The sequence below is a fragment of the Pecten maximus genome, chromosome 19 (genome assembly GCF_902652985.1).
Source record: "Pecten maximus chromosome 19, xPecMax1.1, whole genome shotgun sequence".
NCBI lineage: Eukaryota > Metazoa > Mollusca > Bivalvia > Pectinida > Pectinidae > Pecten > Pecten maximus.
In genome coordinates, this window is record NC_047033.1 from 31,864,620 (window position 1) to 31,890,770 (window position 26,151).

At 37.6% G+C, this 26,151-nt stretch overlaps 1 protein-coding gene across 7 annotated transcripts; it reads right to left on the reverse strand.

Annotated features, from left to right (window-relative positions):
• Nucleotides 1–1,555: 1,555 nt before the first annotated feature.
• LOC117317390 (indolethylamine N-methyltransferase-like) lies at nucleotides 1,556–25,935 on the reverse strand. Of its 7 annotated transcripts, none has more exons than XR_004530192.1 (6): nucleotides 11,526–11,655; nucleotides 5,510–5,711; nucleotides 3,621–5,186; nucleotides 3,148–3,562; nucleotides 2,912–3,016; nucleotides 1,556–2,873 (listed from the first exon to the last, which is right to left on the reverse strand). XR_004530192.1 is itself a non-coding variant. In XM_033872199.1 (6 exons), the coding sequence occupies exons 1-3, from the start codon at nucleotides 25,885–25,887 to the stop codon at nucleotides 4,760–4,762; spliced, it is 810 nt and encodes a 269-aa protein (XP_033728090.1). In that variant the 5' UTR covers nucleotides 25,888–25,935; the 3' UTR covers nucleotides 1,556–2,858; nucleotides 2,927–3,016; nucleotides 3,148–3,562; nucleotides 3,621–4,759. The 7 variants fall into 7 exon arrangements, 6 of the variants coding, with proteins under 6 accessions (XP_033728090.1, XP_033728088.1, XP_033728087.1 ...); XM_033872199.1 differs by lacking the exon at nucleotides 11,526–11,655 and adding an exon at nucleotides 25,707–25,935 and having other exon boundaries at nucleotides 1,556–2,858; nucleotides 2,927–3,016; XM_033872197.1 differs by lacking the exon at nucleotides 11,526–11,655 and adding an exon at nucleotides 25,707–25,935 and having other exon boundaries at nucleotides 1,556–2,858.
• Between the last annotated feature and the right edge of the window lie 216 nt (nucleotides 25,936–26,151).

Sequence of the window (26,151 nt, forward strand, 5' to 3'; positions counted from 1 at the left end):
GGTACACCTGTAGATAGATCTCTAGTGATGTGACGAGACTTCAATGGTACACCTGTAGATACTAAGATCTCTAGTGATGTGACGAGACATCAATGGTACACCTGTAGATATATCTCTAGTGATGTGACGTGACATCAATGGTACACCTGTAGATAGATATCTAGTGATGTGACGAGACATCAATAGTACACCTGTAGATACTTAGATCTCTAGTGACGAGACATCAATGGTACACCTGTAGATACTTAGATATCTAGTGATGTGACGAGACATCAATGGTACACCTGTATATATATCTCTAGTGGTGTGACGAGACATCAACTGTACACCTGTAGATACTTAGATATCTAGTGGTGTGACGAGACATCAATGGTTCACCTGTAGATAGATCTCTAGAGATGTGACGTGACATCAATGGTACACCTGTAGATATATCTCTAGTGATGTGACGTGACATCAATGGTACACATGTATATACTTAGATCTCTAGTGATGTGACGATACATCAATGGTACACCTGTAGACAAATCTCTAGTGATGTGACGAGACACCAATGGTACACCTGTAGATACTTAGATCTCTAGTGATGTGACGTGACATCAATGGTACACCTGTAGATATATCTCTAGTGGTGTGACGAGACATCAATGGTACACCTGTAGATACTTAGATATCTAGTGATGTGACATCAATGGTACACCTGTAGATACTTAGATGTCTAGTGATGTGACATGACATCAATGGTACACCTGTAGATAGATCTCTAGTGGTGTGACGAGACATCAATGGTACACCTGTAGATACTTAGATCTCTAGTGATGTGACATCAATGGTACACCTGTAGATACTTAGATGTCTAGTGATGTGACATGACATTAATGGTACACCTGTAGATAGATCTCTAGTGGTGTGACGAGACATCAATGGTACACCTGTAGATACTTAGATCTCTAGTGATGTGACATCAATGGTACACCTGTAGATACTTAGATCTCTAGTGACGTGACGAGACATCAATGGTATACCTGTAGATACTTAGATGTCTAGTGATGTGACGAGACATCAATGGTACAGCTGTAGATACTTATATCTCTAGTGATGTGACATCAATGGTACACCTGTAGATACTTAGATGTCTAGTGATGTGACGAGACATCAATGGAACACCTGTAGATACTTAGATTTCTAGTGAGGTGACGAGACATCAATGGTACACCTGCAGATAGATCTCTGGTGATGTGACAGGACATCAAAGTCCAAATCCGACAAATGGATTTATATAGATGTGTATTTAATTAAAAAATATTGGTTTATATTTCATATTTGCTTAAAGGGGGATAAATCTTTCAACATCATCTGCTTGTGGTCATAATACATACAATGTAGTATCAGAAAAGTTAATTATGACTAATAAACACAAGGAATCAAATTGTTACCGGACGGGCTACCAAAGTTGTACCAACAAATTAAAGTGGATTTTTTTTTTATTTGAGTTTGCGGTATCTAGTACTTCAGTGTAGGTACAGGGAGGTGTGTGGTTTAACAGGACAAAGCACCAGTTTCACTGAAGATTTATTGATAACATGCGTTGACGTTTTGTTACATCTAGGCTAAGCCATGTGTTTAAGCCTCTTAAAAGCTTGATACAATATCAAACTAATCCATAACATATATATAATTGTAATATTTGAATTGTCAACCAAACAGATTGACTTAAAACTTACTATACCTAAAACAATATAGAAAAGGCCGACAGAAGTAATAAGCCTGCATATTGCGTTGCCAGGGGTAACACTTTGTTTAATTCATGACATGGACTTTAGTTCAGCAGTTGAGCGTAAGAATATCAAAAACCGCATTACAGGTGACGGATTGCGCGTGTGTAAAATAACAGCAAATAACAAGTTTATCGAGAGTACATGTATAATCTAGGAATATGTGGGTTTTTTTTATTATTATGCTTTGACATTTGGTTACATCTTACTTGAAGCATGAGTTTCGAGCACCTTTACCTATTTCAGAACCGTTATCGACTGTAGTCGACAATACATGTTCATGACTACAGTCGAAATTGAATTTTTACAACATCAAGTCACGCAATGATGTAGTGATATGTCCACTTTGTTTCAAATACCTCATGCAAGTAAAGAGGATTATATATAACAAGAGGCCCATGGGCCGTAACGGTCATCTGAGATTTGAAATATTTCAGTTAATCTAAATGACTCTTTTAGGCCAACCCATCAGTCCAAGGTGTCTGTCAGGGCTAACATATGCATACCATCAAACTGTTATCCAATGCTGATAATGTTAATCAGATTAGAATGAATTAAAATACAAATCCAACAAATAATAGTCAAAAATGTGAATTCCCTCTATAAACTATAGTAAAGTTTACCCACTACCCAAGGTCAAACGCGAGACCCCAGGGTCATGAAATTCACAATTTTGGTAAAGCACCATAAGACCCTTCTGTCTCTGAAAAGTATTTGATTCTATCTTATATGGGTATTGAGAAGAAGATTTTTGAAATTTCAGTTAATGTGACCCCCTTTAGCCCCGCCCATCAGCCCCTGTGGGTCAGTCAGGGCCAACATGTGCATACCATCAAACTGTTATCCAATGCTGATAATGTTAGCCAGGTTAGAATGATTTCCAATGCAAATCCGTCAAATGGTAGTCAAAAATGTGATTTCCCTCTATAAACTATAGTAAAGTTTACCCACTCCCCAGGGGGCGAGATTTTACGTTCTGATTACCGTGTCTAACTACCAACCAGTGAAAAATGTTATTATAGTCCGTCTCGTGTTAACCTGTGTCGTGTTAGCCTGTGTCGTGTTAACCTGTGTCGTGTTAACCTGTGTCGTGTTAGCCTGTGCCGTGTTAACCTGTGTCGTGTTGTCGTGTTAACCTGTGTCGTGTTAACCTGTGTCGTGTTAACCTGTGTCGTGTTAGCCTGTGTCGTGTTAACCTGTGTCGTGTTAGCCTGTGTCGTGTTAACCTGTGTCGTGTTAACCTGTGCCGAGTTAGCTGTGTCGTGTTAACCTGTGTCGTGTTAATCTGTGTCGTGTTAACCTGTGTCGTGTTAACCGGTGTCGTGTTAACCTGTGTCGTGTTAACCGGTGTCGTTTAACATGTCGTGTTAACCTGTGTCGTGTTAACCCGTGTCGTGTTAACCTGTGTCGTGTTAACCTGTGCCGAGTTAGCTGTGTCGTGTTAACCTATCGTGTTAACCTGTGTCGTGTTAACATGTCGTGTTAACCTGTGTCGTGTTAACCTGTGTCGTGTTAGCCTGTGTCGTGTTAACCTGTGTCGTGTTAACCTGTGTTGTGTTAACCTGTGTCGTGTTAGCCTGTGTCGTGTTAACCTGTGTCGTGTTAGCCTGTGTCGTGTTAACCTGTGTCGTGTTAACCTGTGTCGTGTTAGCCTGTGTCGTGTTAACCTGTGTCGTGTTAACCTGTGTCGTGTTAACCTGTGTCGTGTTAGCCTGTGTCGTGTTAACCTGTGTCGTGTTAACCTGTGTCGTGTTAGCCTGTGTCGTGTTAACCTGTGTCGTGTTAACCTGTGTTGTGTTAACCCGTGTCGTGTTAACATGTCGTGTTAACCTGTGTCGTGTTAACCTGTACACAATAATGCTATAGATATAATGTAGTTTACAGACGTACACATACAATTTGTACGACACTATCTCTGTTTGATTGTGATCTAAACAGCCAGTAAAGGGTAAAAACACATCGTCCACCCTGTTTAACAGCCAGTAAAGGGTAAAAACACATCGTTCACCTGTTAAAAACCAAATATGCAAAAACACGAGACCACCTCTGCCCATACATATTGAAGACATGGTTTTTAACCCTCACTTTTTCCAGCTATCTTCCATGAATAAATGTTCGCCGTATTTGATCCCTCGTCTGACTATTGACATATAGATGAAGGTCAAGACTGCAATACCTACTCTCTGGTGTCAAATAATAAGGAATCCATGGATGATAATTGAAAGTCAGGAATGACTCAAAAGGTCAGTCAGATATGATTCAATAGGAAATTCAGGGATGATTCAATAGGAAATTCAGGAATGATTCAATAGGAAATTCAGGAATTATTCAATAGGAAATTCAGGTATGATTCAATAGGAAATTCAGGAATGATTCAATAGGAAATTCAGGGATGATTCAATAGGAAATTCAGGAATGATTTAATAGGAAATTCAGGAATGATTCAATAGGAAATTCAGGGATGATTCAATAGTAAATTCAGGGATGATTCAATAGGAAATTCAGGTATGATTCAATAGGAAATTCAGGGATGATTCAATAGGAAATTCAGAAAAGTAGATTCAATAGGAAATTCAGAGATGATTCAATAGGAAATTCAGGTATGATTAAATAGGAAATTCAGGAATTATTCAATAGGAAATTCAGGTATGTTTCAATAGGAAATTCAGGTATGATTCAATAGGAAATTCATGTATGATTCAATAGGAAATTCAGGGATGATTCAATAGGAAATTCAGGTATGATTCAATAGGAAATTCAGGGATGATTCAATAGGAAATTCAGGAATGATTCAATAGGAAATTCAGGTATGATTCAATAGGAAATTCAGGGATGATTCAATAGGAAATTCAGGGATGATTCAATAGGAAATTCAGGTATGATTCAATAGGAAATTCAGGAATTATTCATTAGGAAATTCAGGGTTATATATAACTATGTGACAGTGATATACCTCCGTATATTTTGTCCAAATGTTGGTTTCTTTATCTTTTAACTGCATACATAAAGAAGTATCCTTGGAAGTTTGAGTACTCATTGTCTTTTGATTTGAACTTGACAATCTCAAATCGCTGAATTTCAAACCCACAGCTGACGAAGATGGATTCTATATCTTCCCTGGTGAGACTCACACACGCGAACTTTACCTCCCCCACCCGGTACCAGCTCTGTCCCAGAACTCCGTTCAGGATCAAATGTCCCCCGCTCTTTAATAACGACGACACGTTTGCTGCGTTGGAGCGATACTGGTCAAGTGTCTGAGCTGCTGCTTCCAGACAGAGGCTGGATGTGATAATATCAAATTGTGTGACGTCACATCCGCCTCCGAATGGCTTCACTAGCGTGACGTCGATCGACAAGACGTCACGGACTTTCTCTTTCATCGTTTGTTGCCACTCTGCCACAGTCTGTCTGTAAAGAAAAACTCAATATCAATTCTATTTTTAAATCAAGAGAAACGATAAGTAGATACATCTAAACATAGACATGTGAAGTGGTATTTTTCAAGTTGAGCTACGCGTTGATATTTGTCTTTCGATTGCTGAACTCATTTCTACATTTGAGACATTGCATGTATATCTCCTCAGCGAACATGCAAACCTGCTACATGTGCGTGCTATGGGCTTGTTATTATTATTTTTTTTTTTTCGAACGTCTATGTACTTTTGTTACCTGCAACGTTGGTAAAACGTTTACTAGTTGAGACATATAAGTGACGCATTGTAAAAGCCTACCCTGATTTTTCCAAGCCAAATACGTATTCAGTGATCTTTTCTATTAATAGTTTGTCGCTTTTCCACCAATCAGTCAGCACTTTCCTATTTTGTGGGGCGATGTCGGAGAGATATACGTCATCAACATGGCGGCAGGCACTAATGATGGAATGTATTGACGGACCTGTCCCGATGTCGAGTAGACTGCCGCCTTTAACAATACCTGAAGGAAAATTGTCATTGTCTGTTATCAATGATAAATAACGAAACAAACGAAAACAATGAATGGATGAAGACGCTAAAGATATTTCTGAAACTGTATTATTTTTGTTTGGTTAAAGAGATGATCATCCATGTGCTACTGTCGAGTGAATTGCCGTCAAAGAAATTACAATCGACAGCGACCAGTAATTTATAAACTTTACAGTAACACTTAGGTGAATGTTCCCAAAACTTAAACAGATCAGAAATCAAGACAATGAATATTACACTACGTTGAATCATTTCTAAACCCACATACAACAAAGAGTATAGCATATATCCATGAAAAAATCACTGAATTTCAATAGATATTCGCCTCAAACGTACTAACTTAGCATGACTGTATAACCTATCTACGCCGTATGTGACTAGTTGTTTGTTTATATGTCTGTATACGTCAATCATTAACTGATATAACATAGTAACACAAATGACAAAGTAGGACAATTTTATGACTCATGCCCTGACTAGGCCTCGGATTCTAGAACTACGGCACCTTAATTTGTCAGGCATCGAATTCTAGAACTACGGCACCTTAATTTGTCAGGCCTCGGATTCTAGAACTAAGGCACCCTAATGTGTCAGGCCTCGGATTCTAGAACTACGACACCTTAATTTGTCAGGCATCGAATTCTAGAACTACGGCACCTTAATTTGTCAGGCCTCGGATTCTAGAACTACGGTACCTTAATTTGTCAGGCATCGAATTCTAGAACTACGACACCTTAATTTGTCTGGCATCGAATTCTAGAACTACGACACCTTAATTTGTCAGGCCTCGGATTCTAGAACTACGGTACCTTAATTTGTCAGGCATCGAATTCTAGAACTACGGCACCTTAATTTGTCAGGCATCGAATTCTAGAACTACGACACCTTAATTTGTCAGGCCTCGGATTCTAGAACTACGGTACCTTAATTTGTCAGGCATCGAATTCTAGAACTACGGCACCTTAATTTGTCAGGCATCGAATTCTAGAACTACGACACCTTAATTTGTCAGGCCTCGGATTTTAGAACTACGGCACCTTAATTTGTCAGGCCTCGGATTCTAGAACTACGGCACCTTAATGTGTCAGGCCTCGGATTCTAGAACTACGGCACCTTAATTTGTCAGGCCTCGGATTTTAGAACTACGGCACCTTCATTTGGCAAGCATCTAATTCTAGAACTACGGCACCTTAATTTGTCAGGCCTCGGATTCTATAACTACGGCACCTTAATTTGGCAAGCATCTAATTCTAGAACTACGGCACCTTAATTTTTCAGGCATCGAATTCTAGAACTACGACACCTTAATTTGTCAGGCCTCGGATCCTAGAACTACGGTACCTTAATTTGTCTGGCATCGAATTCTAGAACTACGACACCTTAATTTGTCAGGCCTCGGATTCTAGAACTACGGCACCTTAATTTGTCAGGCATCGAATTCTAGAACTACGACACCTTAATTTGTCAGGCCTCGGATTTTAGAACTACGGCACCTTAATTTGTCAGGCCTCGGATTTTAGAACTACGGCACCTTAATTTGGCAAGCATCTAATTCTAGAACTAAGGCACCTTAATTTGTCAGGCCTCGGATTCTATAACTACGGCACCTTAATTTGGCAAGCATCTAATTCTAGAACTACGGCACCTTAATTTGTCAGGCATCGAATTCTAGAACTACGACACCTTAATTTGTCAGGCCTCGGATCCTAGAACTACGGTACCTTAATTTGTCAGGCATCGAATTCTAGAACTACGACACCTTAATTTGTCAGGCCTCGGATTCTAGAACTACGGCACCTTAATTTGTCAGGCCTCGAATTCTAGAACTACGACACCTTAATTTGTCAGGCCTCGGATTTTAGAACTACGGCACCTTAATTTGTCAGGCCTCGGATTTTAGAACTACGGCACCTTAATTTGGCAAGCATCTAATTCTAGAACTAAGGCAACTTAATTTGTCAGGCCTCGGATTCTATAACTACGGCACCTTAATTTGGCAAGCATCTAATTCTAGAACTACGGCACCTTAATTTGTCAGGCCTCGGATTTTAGAACTACGGCACCTTAATTTGTCAGGCCTCGGATTTTAGAACTACGGCACCTTAATTTGGCAAGCATCTAATTCTAGAACTAAGGCACCTTAATGTGTCAGGCCTCGGATTCTATAACTACGGCACCTTAATTTGGCAAGCATCTAATTCTAGAACTACGGCACCTTAATTTGTCAGGCATCGAATTCTAGAACTACGACACCTTAATTTGTCAGGCCTCGGATCCTAGAACTACGGTACCTTAATTTGTCAGGCATCGAATTCTAGAACTACGACACCTTAATTTGTCAGGCCTCGGATTCTAGAACTACGGCACCTTAATTTGTCAGGCCTCGAATTCTAGAACTACGACACCTTAATTTGTCAGGCCTCGGATTTTAGAACTACGGCACCTTAATTTGTCAGGCCTCGGATTTTAGAACTACGGCACCTTAATTTGGCAAGCATCTAATTCTAGAACTAAGGCACCTTAATTTGTCAGGCCTCGGATTCTATAACTACGGCACCTTAATTTGGCAAGCATCTAATTCTAGAACTACGGCACCTTAATTTGTCAGGCATCGAATTCTAGAACTACGACACCTTAATTTGTCAGGCCTCGGATCCTAGAACTACGGTACCTTAATTTGTCAGGCATCGAATTCTAGAACTACGACACCTTAATTTGTCAGGCCTCGGATTCTAGAACTACGGCACCTTAATTTGTCAGGCATCGAATTCTAGAACTACGACACCTTAATTTGTCAGGCCTCGGATTCTAGAACTACGACACCTTAATTTGTCAGGCATCGGATTCTAGAACTAAGGCACCTTAATTTGTCAGGCATCGAATTCTAGAACTACGGCACCTTAATTTGTCAGGCCTCGGATTTTAGAACTACGGCACCTTAATTTGGCAAGAATCTAATTCTAGAACTACGGCACCTTAATTTGTCAGGCCTCGGATTCTATAACTACGGCACCTTAATTTGGCAAGCATCTAATTCTAGAACTACGACACCTTAATTTGTCAGGCCTCGGATTCTTGAACTACGGCACCTTAATTGGTCAGGCCTCAGATTCTAGAACTACGGCGGCATGTGACGTAGAGATACCAGCTGTCGGTATGTGACGTAGAGATACCAGCTGTCGGTATGTGACGTAGAGACACCAGCTGCCGGTATGTGACGTAGAGATACCAGCTGTCGGTATGTGACGTAGAGATGCCAGCTGTCGGTATGTGACGTAGATATACCAGCTGTCGGTATGTGACGTAGATATACCAGTTGTCGGTAAGTGACATAGATATACCAGCTGTCGGTATGTGACGTAGAGATACCAGCTGTCGGTATGTGACGTAGATATACCAGCTGGCGGTATGTGACGTAGAGATACCAGCATGTGACGAAGAGATACCAGCATGTGACGTAGAGATACCAGCTGTCGGTATGTGACGTAGAGAAACCAGCTGTCGGTATGTGACGTAGAGATACCAGCTGTCGGTATGTGACGTAGAGATACCAGCTGTCGGTATGTGGCGTAGAGATACCAGCTGTCGGTATGTGACGTAGAGATACCAGCTGTCGGTATGTGACGTAGAGATACCAGCTGTCGGTATGTGACGTAGAGATACCAGCAGTCGGTATGTGACGTAGAGACACCAGCTGTCGGTATGTGACGTAGAGATACCAGCTGTCGGTATGTGACGTAGAGATACCAGCTGTCGGTATGTGACGTAGAGATACCAGCAGTCTGTTTGTGACGTAGAGATACCAGCTGTCGGTATGTGACGTAGAGATACCAGCTGTCGGTATGTGACGTAGAGATACCAGCTGTCGGTATGTGACGTAGAGACACCAGCTGTCGGTATGTGACGTAGAGACACCAGCTGCCGGTATGTGACGTAGAGATACCAGCTGTCGGTATGTGACGTAGAGACACCAGCTGTCGGTATGTGACGTAGAGACACCAGCTGTCGGTATGTGACGTAGAGATACCAGCTGTCGGTATGTGACGTAGAGATACCAGCTGTCGGTATGTGACGTAGAGATACCAGCTGTCGGTATGTGACGTAGAGATACCAGCTGTCGGTATGTGATGTAGAGATACCAGCTGTCGGTATGTGACGTAGAGATACCAGCTGCCGGTATGTGACGTAGAGACACCAGCTGTCGGTATGTGACGTAGAGATACCAGCTGTCGGTATGTGACGTAGAGACACCAGCTGTCGGTATGTGACGTAGAGACACCAGCTGTCGGTATGTGACGTAGAGACACCAGCTGTCGGTATGTGACGTAGAGATACCAGCTGTCGGTATGTGACGTAGAGATACCAGCTGCCGGTATGTGACGTAGAGATACCAGCTGCCGGTATGTGACGTAGAGATACCAGCTGCCGGTATGTGACGTAGAGATACCAGCTGTCGGTATGTGACGTAGAGACACCAGCTGTCGGTATGTGACGTAGAGACACCAGCTGTCGGTATGTGACGTAGAGATACCAGCTGCCGGTATGTGACGTAGAGATACCAGCTGTCGGTATGTGACGTAGAGATACCAGCTGTCGGTATGTGACGTAGAGACACCAGCTGTCGGTATGTGACGTAGAGATACCAGCTGCCGGTATGTGACGTAGAGATACCAGCTGTCGGTATGTGACGTAGAGATACCAGCTGTCGGTATGTGACGTAGAGATACCAGCTGTCGGTATGTGACGTAGAGATACCAGCTGCCGGTATGTGACGTAGAGACACCAGCTGCCGGTATGTGACGTAGAGATACCAGCTGCCGGTATGTGACGTAGAGATACCAGCTGTCGGTATGTGACGTAGAGATACCAGCTGTCGGTATGTGACGTAGAGATACCAGCTGCCGGTATGTGACGTAGAGACACCAGCTGCCGGTATGTGACGTAGAGACACCAGCTGCCGGTATGTGACGTAGAGATACCAGCTGTCGGTATGTGACGTAGAGACACCAGCTGCCGGTATGTGACGTAGAGATACCAGCTGCCGGTATTTCATGATTTATGCCCACGCGATCACACTATTTTTTTTACCAGACACTCATCTTGATTTTTCTATGAAGCGGAAACCGGAAACGACGCAAAAACAGTTAAACTACAGTGGATAAGTTGATGTAGATTGTCGAGTTCATGGCCCCGTCAGGGCATACGTCATAAAATTGTCTTCCTTTGTCATTTGCGTAACTATATATTATATATATATATGATCATGTATGTTCTGTTGATCGAGAGGTATCATATTTGAATTTCCTGTTGTAGTTGTACTGTGTAGAATACCATGAATTGATTTATCTGGTAAATATATCAAATATATATACTAAGCTGGCCGACAGTTCGGTTACATTGCAGCTTATCTATCAACGAATGGCTGTCGAGAAGTACAGCCCATGCCAGCGTCAAACAGGTGAAGAATTGTTTTTAATATCAATTCAGTGGCCGTTTGATAGATACAGTCAATGTTGAAAAAAAAACCACATAATACAAATGTGTCTTCCTCAAACCTTAGAGCGAGGAATATCACACCAGACTTAATTTTAAAGAACGAGCTCGGCACCTCTTATTCGTTAATTTAATTGATAATTCAAAAACACAGTCGTTAAATAAGAGTTATTTCCCTTGGATTAACATAGCACTGTACATATGTATACAAATGTACATGTGTACCCAAAGTAAACTTTCGATTCCTGTGTCGGTGAGTAGACTAACATAAACTATCCAATATGATACGTACCTGAGTGGAATATGTTGTGATAATGGTTCAGATGGAACTGTAAGAGATTACCCTCGGCGGCCTGTCCGGACACGGAGCCGTAATAGGTCCTCAGGTACCACTCGTCGTCAAACTCGCCTGCGTAATCTGTAGTCGTTGTAGCGTGTACTTTGCAAGTACCGTGAGAATTGCAAGCGCGCATGTGCAATGAAAATTGTCATTTCCGCCGTGAGAGTTACAAGTTTTCAGATCATAATACAAGTATTTCACTGTTAATGATGATAATCAAATGTGTCAACATTCGAAAACACCACAGTGAAGATCTTGGAATCACATAATTATATTAAGTGTGTCGGGAAACCCGCGAATACTACGCTAGCATCTGTAAAACGTTGTCTGTGAGCGGCGTATGTTACACCTCGTTTGCATACAAGATGTAAACAAAGATTCAACGCAGAAAAAAATATAACGGTTGGGAAAGCAGGTGTACCAAAATTAAAGGTAAGTATAGCAGAAATGTACTGTGGAATTTACTGCTTTATTTTATTATTTCCTTATTCCTTGGATGAGCATAGGTGCTTAGCACGTGTACAAGTAAAAGATCATTTCCCAACATTATTGACATAGGCAATTTAAAGATAGAAACAACAAGAAGCTAACCCATAACATACTATTCAATGAGCAACCGTCCATCTGAAATTATATAGTTTGTGTATTTTATAAGTTATATCTTAAATATGTTACCAGGTAAATATACGGCCATGCTGCAGATAATATTCCCATGATAAATTACATGTATAATTATTTCAATGCTTTTACAATTATAACTTTTCCTTTGTGCTGAATAAAATGTGAAAAGTACCATAATTATTTGTCTTGTCATGTTGTAACAGAGCTTTCATTTATTTGGATCTTGAAAGTGTTAAAAGCACTAAGACATAGTTGTTCAGTCTTCCATTTTGTAAAAGAAAAGAAAACAACATAAATGCTCATGTATTATATTCAATGTTTAATTTTATTGATGAAATGATATCAACATTTTAAATTGGAATCAAAACTTTTACCAAAGATTAAGGTCTGAACAACAATGTCTTTAGTGATCATCATGGGAAGTGAAAAATGGTCATTATTATAATAATAATCCTGCATGTTGAGGATTTTTACAATCATCAATATGAATTGACTTAGAATAGTATCATATTTAAAAGTAATATCAGACAAAATGGTCTTTTTAACTATCCTGCTAATGACTTCTTTGGCATTCTGGCTATGAAGAGGACATTCGCTGGTAAATATATATAATTTAATTTTGCTTGTAACAAGCATTTTCATTGGCTCAAAAAATTATGTTATCATCTCATAACATAAAAAAAAATACTGTGACGTCAGCGGAGTAATCATTCACGGGATTTTGTATTTATCGATGTGTTTTTAAATATCTGGAGCAAAATAAACATACTCGCGGTTTAAGAAAAGAGTACACCCCAGTTTTTTTGCGTTATTGCTCAATAATGTAAAAAAAAATATTACAGTTAACCCTTAAATTTAAAAATTCAGGCTATAATGAAATCAATTTTTTAAAAAGATGTGGTATACCTATTATTAGTTTGTATTTTTTATCCCCCACATAGGAAATTCCATAGCCAGAATGAGATAATTCAGCACTATCAGGGTATTGATTAATTAATAAATCTAATTTACTGAATTTGAAAATACTTCCTACACATTGACAGAACTAATGGATGGCAGTGCATAAAGTAACTCGTATGACACCTGAGACAAAGTCTCAAGTAACTTATACTAACTGTCTTTCGTCTGTCGTGCGTGCGACATCTCTTGTGCATCCATAAACTATTTACATTTTGCCTTCTCCAAAATCACTGGAACAAATATCGATATGGGTAAATTATTGTCCATTTCGGTAATTAAACTGACAGTTCATACAGCCGCTAATTGTGAATTCTTAAGAGAGAGAGATCGAGAGAGCATGTGATTTGAAATACTTCTTGGTCAAATAAACACAGCATATATTTTACATATACAGTGGGCATCGAAGAACATATTTGAGTTCATTCTCTCTGAAAATGATGTAAATTCCATGTTTTTTTCGGTCCGTGTCTGGTAACATGAATGAAGAACTTGTATCTTTGGGTGACAAAAATGCAGTGAAATGTCCTTAGACATGGACAATTGATTTTTTTTTGTTGGCGACTTGCAATTCTCACGGTAACGGCAATTTTTATATAACATTTATATTTTCTAAAACAGATTTTTGACATTTAATTCAACTTGTGCTTGCATATGCATCTCTATTTGAATACAGATATCTGAATTAAATAGGTAAAAACCCAAATACTATTTTTTTGTAGCTTGTCATAGTTTATACTCATGGTACCAGGATTTAATGTGGGTTATTGTTTTCAAATAATATGAGAGCTACATGTATCACCAAAACAGCTATGTCCTATGCATCATGAGGTATGCGATTATTTATTTAATCCTTTCTATTTTTATTTAAAAATGATTTACAATTCAGTAAACTGTGTTGTTTATAAATATTCATTTGGAATATGTCCATAAATACTTTCATCAAATAAAGAAAAACAACAGATTTTGGCTCATGTAAAGTATACAGTGACGCCCACATGTGACAGGGATATATAACAAGTGTCGCTGCCTGTGGTGACACCCCCATCATCTCGACAGTCCGATTCCTGTTGTCAGGGGTAGGCTATTGATCATGCTGTTCCGGGGGTTCCCTCCCTCTGTCTCCTCAGGCAAAACAGCAGGTAGAATATATAATTATCTGACCAATATTTCACGGCAGGTAAGATTACCCTATGGCGTAATTTAGAGTTTATTTAACTCCGATCGATATGCAGGTACAGTATATTGCCTACACTGGCTATTTTGTACACAGTCATTCTAAAAACGCAATGACAGTCGCCGCCGACATTGTAACGCGATCATTGTAACAGTGCAATATCTGTTAACATATTTAATGACGTAAAACACACAACTCATGACCTGTTCCAATGACAAACTGTTCTGGCTTGCAAGTCTCACGGTTCTTGCAACTCTCACGGCGACCGGTGCCCCCTCCGTGAAACTTACAAGTACCGGAAGCGGAACTTGCAACTCTCACGGACTTGCAAAGTACACGCTACATCGTCACTTCGCCCGCCATTGTTTAGCTTGGTCCGCGACTAGAGGTTATAACTGGGACGATAACACCACAGTGTAATTTATATATATATATAAACATTGTGATCCAGTAACTCTCGTAACGAAAAACTGATAGGAACATACAAAAATAGATTACTCTTTGTAGATACGATCATACAGGCAGGGATTATGTAATATATGGAGAAGAATGATCTATGAACAGGGCTGTCGTCCAAAGACGCCCATGATATCAACTGGTTTGCTGTTTCTAAAGTTTCATAACCCACTTAATAAATGGAAATGAGGAACAAATCAAATGTGTTTCGTTCATTTTTATTTCTCTGGGGCTATTTATACTCTGGGGCTATTTATAGCCCCGAGAGAACTATAGCCAGCGGTCGAAAAATTTGCTGCTTTGCACCGTGTAAACAGATTTTAACTAACTGTGCATTCATGGCTGTATGTTGTGATGTCAGATTATAGGTATTGTGTAGTTGCTGTGTTGATAACAATCACAATATTCGATATCAACTGGAATTCTTTTAATTTAAGAAAAAATAAGTTTTAATGTCTATTTTTAGTAACAACAGTGAAACACAAGCTATACCTCCCACTAGGCGACATCGTTTGGCCGAGATTATGTTATCTGGACCATTGACAGTATCAATTAATTTTGTCCAGGCAGGGCTTCAACTACTGCTCCCTAAGGTATAGTTTACACTGAAGGGGAAACACACACGTGTGTCTGTGGTCTACAGTGTAGTGAAGGGACAAGTCCTGAATGTGTTTGTGGACAAATACCTGTCTTGGTATATACAAATGCATTGCTTTATATCATCAAACGATAAGATTTGATAATAATATACTTTATTTTCTGAGGGTGACATATTTAGCATGTGCTAATCTTCCATATGGCCCTCTATAACGACATACAAAACATAATATACATTAATCAACACATAACAAGATATCTTGAAATATATACAATATGGTTGGGAAAAGTTATAGTAATGAACATGCGGGTACTCATAGAATACTCATATACAGTTACATGTATCATTCGGTAGAACATGAATTTCTTTATATATACATTGATAGGGAATTATTTAATATCAATAGATCATAATACACATGCTTTCTTAATAATGTAGTTTCGCTTGAATTGGAAGAACTGAAATGTATGACTTTAAGCTTGAGAGAAAATTATTGCGTATTTTTTGTTTGAAAGTTGTAAGAGATATTATATTTTTAAGATGTAGTGGTAGGTTATTCCATGACAATACTCCAGAGTAGCTGAATGATTTTCGCATTGTTTCTGATTGCAGTTTGGGCAAAATAAGTTTGTTATCTGTAGTTGACCTCAACTTATAAAAGTACGAATTTTGACAAGTTTCAATTAATGAACGAATATATAATCAGGCGTCATGTTATGCAAGGCTTTATAGACTAATATAGTTGTATGATATTTTATTCTTTGTTCAAATGGTAGGACTTTGGCTTCTTTAAAAAGGGATAGACTTTCTGTTAACATGGGTTTATCTAGAATTATTTTAAGAGCTTGCTTTTGCAGTTTTGTTATTTGATGAATTTGTTGTTTTGTAAGACCGTTTCCCATAGTATGGCTGCATAATCTAAAATTGGTAATATGTATGAATTATAATTATTTAATTGAAGAATTAATGTGGCAAATTTAATATATATGTGACATAAAGTTTTTTATAGCTAATTTATTGTATGTGGTTCACATATAATCAGTATCACACATTACATTATTTAATTCCATACTACGAATATTCCATATAATTTGCATCAGAATAATTGCATCACACTTAGAAAGCATAACTTGAAAGGTATATGAAAATAAAAATGTTTTGGGGCATAACATAGTATAATTTGTATACAATATTTGTATTATAGTATGTGTTTACTACAAGTTGTGAGTGAAATATAACAGGAGATATATACTTTTAATTATCATTTAAGTCCTAGTATAGTTGTCAAGGGAAATATCAGTTAAATGTTCAAATCAACAGATATCATGCAATAATGTAAAGTATAATCTGTCGAAACCAGATAGTCATGGTTGGTAAATGGCAATATATGAAATATGAAGGTTTGCATCAAAATATTGTGACGAGGTTCAAACCATAAACAAATGTTCATACACTATTTACAGTTTATTTACATACATTTAGTACATAAGTGCGCACATCAACAAGTCCTAATCAGAACATCAAAACATACAAAACTTCGTACTATGGTCACCAAATCAGAGACTCCATAACATGTATGTACACCTTAATATAGAAACACCAGCTGACCAATACATCATTGTCTCCCACTCTCAGGCCACCTAAAAACCTATTTAACTGCCAGATTACTCTCATGCACTAGAGCTGTTTAAATTGACCTCTATATAGCTAGTGACCTAAACTCTCCCCTTACTCTGCTCCAGCATTGACAGACACATACAAATGTACCAGCTAGGATACTGGAGCTGGGCTTGTGTGGTTTGTTTTCAGATCAAAGAATTTGGCCTTAAAACTTGTTAATTCCAATTTTGTACAGGACGAATATGAGATGATATATATACATAACAATTAATTATTTACAACAGAGAACTAAAAAGACAATCATGATCAGTTGGTTAAACAAATTATAATTACCAAATGCAAAAAAAAAAAAAATTACAACAATAAATTGAATACTAATACCATGCCCAGAGAACTACGTGTAAAAATCTCTCAAAAGCGGTGACATTAGCTTGCTAAAACCTGTTGTAAAAATGTTATAGTGCAGATGTATTGACCGGATGTTGATTGGTAATCTGGTTAGGTCAAGTTTACTGTACGTGAAAACAATCTGTAACCAATGCTATTTCAAAATTATATTAAGGTAGATCAGCAGAAAAATAAACTTGTTAGAGAACATTTACTGTTCAGTCATTTCCGGACTTCAATGACATCTTACGGTTTCAGAAAAATGTATACATTTCTCAACCCTCAAAGCGTGCAGACTAAATACTTATAATTACAATCACGATCGGCAAGAGTTATCTTTCTTAACACAATCTTAACCAGAAAAGACAACGTGATTGGCAATAAAAGCATAACACGACGATCAAACTATATCTCTGAAGTCCTTGTAACTAAACACTTGTCCATGTGTAACTAAACACTTGTCCACGTGTAACTAAACACTTGTCCATGTGTAACTAAACACTTGTCGAGGTGTAACTAAACACTTGTCCACGTGTAACTAAACACTTGTCCATGTGTAACTAAAGACGTGTTCATGTGTAACTAAACACTTTTTCATGTGTAACTAAGCACTTGTCGAGGTGTAACTAAACACTTGTCCATGTGTAACTAAACACTTGTCCAGATGTAACTAAACACTTGTCCAGATGTAACTAAACACTTGTCCATTTGTAACTAAACACGTGTCCATGTGTAACTAAACACTTGTCCATGTGTATCTAAACACGTGTCCATGTGTATCTAAACACTTATCGAGATGTAACTAAACACTTGTCGAGGTGTAACTAAACAATTGTCCATGTGTAACTAAACACTTGTCCATGTGTAACTAAACACTTGTCCATGTGTAACTAAACACTTGTCCATGTGTTACTAAACACTTGTCCATTTGTAACTAGACACTTGTCCATGTGTAACTAAACACTTCTCCATGTGTAACTAACACTTGTCCACGTGTAACTAAACACTTGTTCAGGTGTCACTAAACACTTGTCCATGTGTAACTAAACACTTGTCCATGTGTAACTAAACACTTGTCCATGTGTAACTAAACACTTGTCCATGTGTATCTAAACACTTGTCCGTGTGTAACTAAACACTTGTCCATGTGTAACTAAACACTTCTCCATGTGTAACTAACACTTGTCCACGTGTAACTAAACACTTGTTCAGGTGTCACTAAACACTTGTCCATGTGTAACTAAACACCTGTCCATGTGTAACTAAACACTTGTCCATGTGTAACTAAACACTTGTCAAGATGTAACTAAACACTTGTCGAGGTGTAACTAAACGCGTGTCCATGTGTAGCTAAACACTTGTCCATGTGTAACTAAACACTTGTCCAGATGTAACTAAATACTTGTCCATTTGTAACTAAATACGTGTCCATTTGTAACTAAACATTTATCTACAGATAGAAAACACAAAATAAACAACCCGACAGAGTAGGTCGGCCTGTTCTAGAAATACCAACGACTTAAAATAAGGATTGAAACGAGGCTACAGTAACATGTTTTAGTTTTTGTTGGCGTGCATGATAAAATAACCTTGGAAATCGGAGTAATAACCACCTTCTTGTGACATCACAGTTTCCATGGATACAATGTCAAACCCACAGCTGACGAAGATGGATTCTATATCTTCCCTGGTGAGACTAACACACGCGAACTTTGCCTCGCCCACCCGGTACCAGCTCTGTCCCAGAACTCCGTTCAGGATCAAATGTCCCCCGCTCTTTAATAACGACGACACGTTTGCTGCGTTGGAGCGATACTGGTCAAGTGTTTGAGCTGCTGCTTCCAGACAGAGGCTGGATGTGATAATATCAAAATGGGTGACGTCACATCCGGTTCCGAGTGGCTCCGACAAGTTAACATCAATAGACAAGACATCCCGTACTTTCTCTTTCATCGTGTTGTGTCTGTCCGTGACGGTTTCACTGGAAATAATATTAATGTTCATTAAAGTCACGAAGATATTGCCATCTTTATAACAGAAATATTGAAGGAATGTTCGAACTTAAAGTCTTTAGGTTTTAAGTGCATAATAATATAATAAATGCCCTCCGACAGGAAATGTCTCAGTGTAGAATGGTTGAGCTATATAAACAGATATACCTCGAATTCTCCTTCATCAAGATGTACTCAGTGACGTTTTCCACGCTTGTTTTGTCGCTTTTCCACCAATCAGTAAGCACTTTCCCTATTTTGTGCAGTGATGTCGGAGAGATATACGTCATCAACATGGCGGCAGGCACTAATGATGGAATGTACTGACGGACCTGTCCCGATGTCGAGTAGACTGCCGCCTTTAATAATACCTGAGAGAAGTCAAATGTAAATGCATGTCAGCTACAAAGATATTGTATACATCGGGAGAAACATACATCGAGTTGGTATCTACATGTATATAATACACCTGTATACAATACACCTGTACACAATACACCTGTATACAATATACCTGTACACAATACACCTGTACACAATACACCTGTATATAATACACCTGTATATAATACACCTGTATATAACACACCTGTATACAATACACCTGTATACAATACACCTGTATATAATACACCTGTATATAATACACCTGTATACAATACACCTGTACACAATACACCTGTATACAATACACCTGTACACAATACACCTGTATATAATACACCTGTACACAATACACCTGTATATAATACACATGTATACAATACACCTGTATATAATACACCTGTATATAATACACCTGTATACAATACACCTGTATACAATACACCTGTACACAATACACCTGTATACAATATACCTGTATACAATATAGTGTATACAATACACCTGTACACAATACACCTGTATATAATATAGTGTATACAATACACCTGTATATAATACACCTGTATATAATACACCTGTACATAATACACCTGTACACAATACACCTGTATACAATATACCTGTATACACCTGTACACAATACACCTGTATATAATACACCTGTACACAATACACCTGTACACAATACACCTGTATACACCTGTACACAATACACCTGTATATAATACACCTGTACACAATACACCTGTACACAATACACCTGTATACAATATACCTGTATATAATACACCTGTATATAATACAACACCCAGTGATTAGGTATCTACCTGTATATAATACACCTGTATATAATACACCTGTATATAATACACCTGTATATAATACAACACACAGTGATTAGGTATCTACCTGTATATAATACACCTGTATACAATACACCTGTATACAATACACCTGTATATAACACACCTGTATATAATACACCTGTATACAATACACCTGTATACAATACACCTGTATACAATACACCTGTATATAATACACCTGTATACAATATACCTGTATATAATACACCTGTATATAATACACCTGTATACAATACACCTGTATACAATACACCTGTACACAATACACCTGTATACAATATATCTGTATATAATACACCTGTATATAATACACCTGTATACAATACACCTGTATACAATACACCTGTATATAATACACCTGTACACAGTACACCTGTATACAATACACCTGTACACAATACACCTGTATACAATACACCTGTACACAATACACCTGTACACAGTATACCTGTATACAATACACCTATACACAATACACCTGTATACAATACACCTGTATATAATACACCTGTACACAATACACCTGTATACAATACACCTGTACACAATACACCTGTACACAATATACCTGTACACAATACACCTGTACACAATACACCTGTACACAATACACCTGTATATAATACACCTGTATATAATATACCTGTATACAATATACCTGTACACAATACACCTGTATACAATACACCTGTATACAATACACCTGTATATAATACACCTGTATACAATACACATGTATATAATACAACACACAGTGATTAGGTATCTACCTGTTTATAATACACCTGTATATAATACACCTGTATACAATATACCTGTATACAATACACCTGTATACAATACACCTGTATACAATACACCTGTATATATTACACCTGTATATAATACACCTGTATACAATACACCTGTATACAATACACCTGTATACACCTGTATACAATACACCTGTATATAATACACCTGTATATAATACAACACACAGTGATTATGTATCTACCTGTTTATAATACACCTGTATACAATACACCTGTATATATTACACCTGTACACAATATACCTGTATACAATATACCTGTATACAATACACCTGTATACAATATACCTGTATATATTACACCTGTATACAATACACCTGTATACAATACACCTGTATACAATATACCTGTATACAATACACCTGTACACAATACACCTGTATATAATACAACACACAGTGATTATGTATCTACCTGTTTATAATACACCTGTGTACAATATACCTGTATACACCTGTATACAATACACCTGTATATATTACACCTGTATACAATACACCTGTATACACCTGTATATATTACACCTGTATACAATACACCTGTATACAATATACCTGTATACAATACACCTGTATATATTACACCTGTATACAATATACCTGTATACAATATACCTGTATATAATACACCTGTATATAATACACCTGTATATAATACAACACACAGTGATTAGGTATCTACCTGTTTATAATACACCTGTATACAATATACCTGTATACACCTGTATACAATACACCTGTATATATTACACCTGTATACAATATAGTGTATATATTCAATATAACACACAGTGAGGTCGATATCCGGGAGTAAACCAATAACATAAAATGGTTGGGTATTTACCTGTTTATTAAAAGCGGATGTCATCAGGGATTAATTCTGACAATAAAGATGAACGTCAAGCTGTTTTGATCATTCGATACAAGGTTCCGAGATAACCGAGTCGGTTAGGGCGTCGGCCATTATTATTTCTTTATTTCCTCCAAATTGAAGAGTTACATACAAAATATAGATATATACAATATACGAATACAAAAGTGCTAACGCCTACATGTAAATCAGAAAATTGTTAATTACAGACAAAATTCGAAAATATAAATATATACATAATATACATGTAGTTACAATGCATTGCTCATATGAAATTCCATCAACACTGATGTGACATAAATGTAACGATTTGCGAATAAAAATTGCACAATCTAGGGTAAATTTAACACAATCTAGGGTAAATTTAACACAATCTAGGGTAAATTTAACACAATCTAGGGTAAATTTAACACAATCTAGGGTAAATTTAACACAATCTAGGGTAAATTTAACACAATCTATGGTAAATTTAATACAATCTAGGGTAAATTTCACACGATCTTGAAAATTTAACATGTGAGGAGGGATTCCTCCCAGAAGTACATGGATTAAGTTATAATCAGACAACGAGTGTAGAAGGGTGTTTAATTCCAAATCAAAATCGAAGCAAAGTAGATACCATAAATCATCTCTTGTGCTTTCCGGTTTTGTACACTGTAATATTACATGTGTTATACTGTCATTGTGAAAATTACCACAATAATGACACAGCTCAAAAGAATTTGATAAACGTAAATTAACACATAACCGATCAATACTGTTAATCTTATTGAGGTGTTCAGGAAACTTTTGTGTGACTCTCCATAGAATATTGGAGTGATCACATCATGAATGAGGCGAAATCTATCAAAATCTTAATCATTATTCATTCTATTAAACATGGTTATGTCTTCCATATGATAGACAGTTTTATAAACAATTGACTTCCAAGATAAACGACTTGGACAAACTGTATCTACAGATTATTGTAATAGGTAACTAAACAGATCCTACTTGTGTAGTATTCTTACACTGTCAGGAATAAAACTATTCTGACAAGACGTATTAAAACAAATACAGTAATAACCGCTTGAGAAAAATAGTGTGACATAAATATTTACTATCAATTCTACAAAAGTTTCTTAATATCAATTATAGCCTTCTGTAGAGGTCCATCCAATCAAGGAATTCGCCATTTCGGCTCTAATTCTAATGTTAAGACCTTGAATAGATTTAACAATGAAGTTTTGAGCACGTTCTAATTTGATTAACTCCGTTTTAGACAGCTGCCAAAGTTCGCATCCATAAAGGGCAGACGGGAAAACTTTTGATTTGATAACCTTTGTGACAGTTAGAGGATTAAGGGTTTTAACCTTTGCGACAGTTAGAGGATTAAGGGTTTTAACCTTTGCGACAGTTAGAGGATTAAGGGTTTTAACCTTTGCGACAGTTAGAGGATTAAGGGTTTTAACCTTTGCGACAGTTAGAGGATTAAGGGTTTTAACCTTTGCGACAGTTAGAGGATTAAGGGTTTTAACCTTTGCGACAGTTAGAGGATTAAGGGTTTTAACCTTTGCGACAGTTAGAGGATTAAGGGTTTTAACCTTTGCGACAGTTAGAGGATTAAGGGTTTTAACCTTTGCGACAGTTAGAGGATTAAGGGTTTTAACCTTTGCGACAGTTAGAGGATTAAGGGTTTTAACCTTGGCGACAGTTAGAGGATTAAGGGTTTTAACCTTTGCGACAGTTAGAGGATTAAGGGTTTTAACCTTTGCGACAGTTAGAGGATTAAGGGTTTTAACCTTTGCGACAGTTAGAGGATTAAGGGTTTTAACCTTTGTGACAGTTAGAGGATTAAGGGTTTTAACCTTTGTGACAGTTAGAGGATTAAGGGTTTTAACCTTGGCGACAGTTAGAGGATTAAGGGTTTTAACCTTTGCGACAGTTAGAGGATTAATGGTTTTAGGGTGAGCACCAGATCGAACGAGTGACATGGTTCATCTTTTTAGTCTCTTCCATGCCGATTCCGTTCTGTCTATTGAACAAAGGTTAAAATAATAACAATAACTACTTTCATTAGCCTTTTTATATTATATACAAATCCAGATATAGCTTTTAATCAAAGGGAGACAAGTCTCAAAATAATACTCAGGGAGCTTACATATATATTCTATAATACATTATGTATGCAACACCTCCAGTTTATACAAATGATGGCCAACTTACTATACATATATATGTCATAACTCTTCAATACTATATGTACACCTACCAACCTCTTAATACTGTAAGCTATATATAATTCAACAATGGTACATCTTTATCTAAATTGTCCAATACATACTGTTTTTCTATTAGTCATTAAACATTGTTTCAATATATATACATGTACGCATTTTCTAAAATGTTGCTATTATGTATACCAAATCATTGTCACCCTTGATGCTCTTCTCAAAAATGATATTGTGCTGCTGTAAAACTAATTGATGTTTTTTTCTTTGTATTTCGTGTACTTATAATATGCAAAAGGATGAATAAAAAGATCTTAAAACTGAAAAAAAAAGATTAAAATTCAAAATAACTCCAACATGCGTAATTTGTTCTACAACCGGTAATGATTTACCATACAAGTAAATGCCTTTTGCGAAGACATGCTTTCTATTTCTCGTAAAAATGATGATTTTGCTTTTGTCAGCAGAAAATGAAAATCTCCATTTACAACTATAGTTTTCACAAATTGTGACCATATCTTGTAAACCGACAACTGTGTTGCTGATCAAACATATATCGTCAGCTTGTGTAGGTTTACTCACTTTGGAATCGAGTAAAATGCTCCATTCCCTACCAATTCTACATCATTAAGTAAATCATTAATACAAACTAAGTACATTTTTGCTGACAACGACCCGCCTTGTAAGGGTGGCATGTGACGGGCCTCCTGTATGTTGGTACGTGAAACAGTCACCAACTACTTCAGGGGACCCCACCTCACAATGACCCTGGCTATTCTCGGGACGATTAACCCAGCAAACTAACTTGTACTCATTCGATATGGGCAAAACCATGACTAATCACGTCCCAATGTTTTACAGTTCGCTTTACTATGCGAAGGATTCGGAGTTGTTTATAAACAACATCTGATAAATGATGTAATATGAATTTCAACTATTGTGAGGTAGACTTTGTTGTACCCATCGGATCGCTCTTAAAATTAAATACAAGTCTCTGTTTAAAGTTAATCCCTATCTTCCTTAATCATGATGGCTCGCCATCTTGAAATGGTCATTATGCCGACCACGGGAATAATGGTGTAAATCAGTCGACCGTGATTGTATGGGTGAAGCCTCAATGTAAGTGTGAACCATAATACATATCTATACTGTATGCTTGACGAAGTAGCTTTACGTACCTGAGTGGAAGACCTCATGGTATTTCTCTAGGTTGAACTGTAGTAAGTTAAACTGAAGCCGATTATCAGTCTTCTGATCAGATTGACTGACCTCATTTAACACCGAGCCATAGAAGGTATTGATGTACCACTCGGGGTCAAACTCGCTCTGATAATCCACAGTCATCCCGTTAGCTGCCATTTTTAGCTCTCTGGACGGAGTCCAGGAGAGCTTACGCAGTCATTCTCATGTTTTTGCCGGAAGTAGAATTATTAAAATTTTGTGGACAGAGGATATCAGAAACAGTGGGACTGTCAGAATGGATTTCAAGACACATGATTGGGGTCGACACGAACTAGATTTGACAAGAAATTTGAGTTGTTAAATGTTTACATTTTCGAGTAATCGTCAATTTACGGTGTCATTTTGGACATATTCGGTGTCACAGGGACATGCCGAACGTTA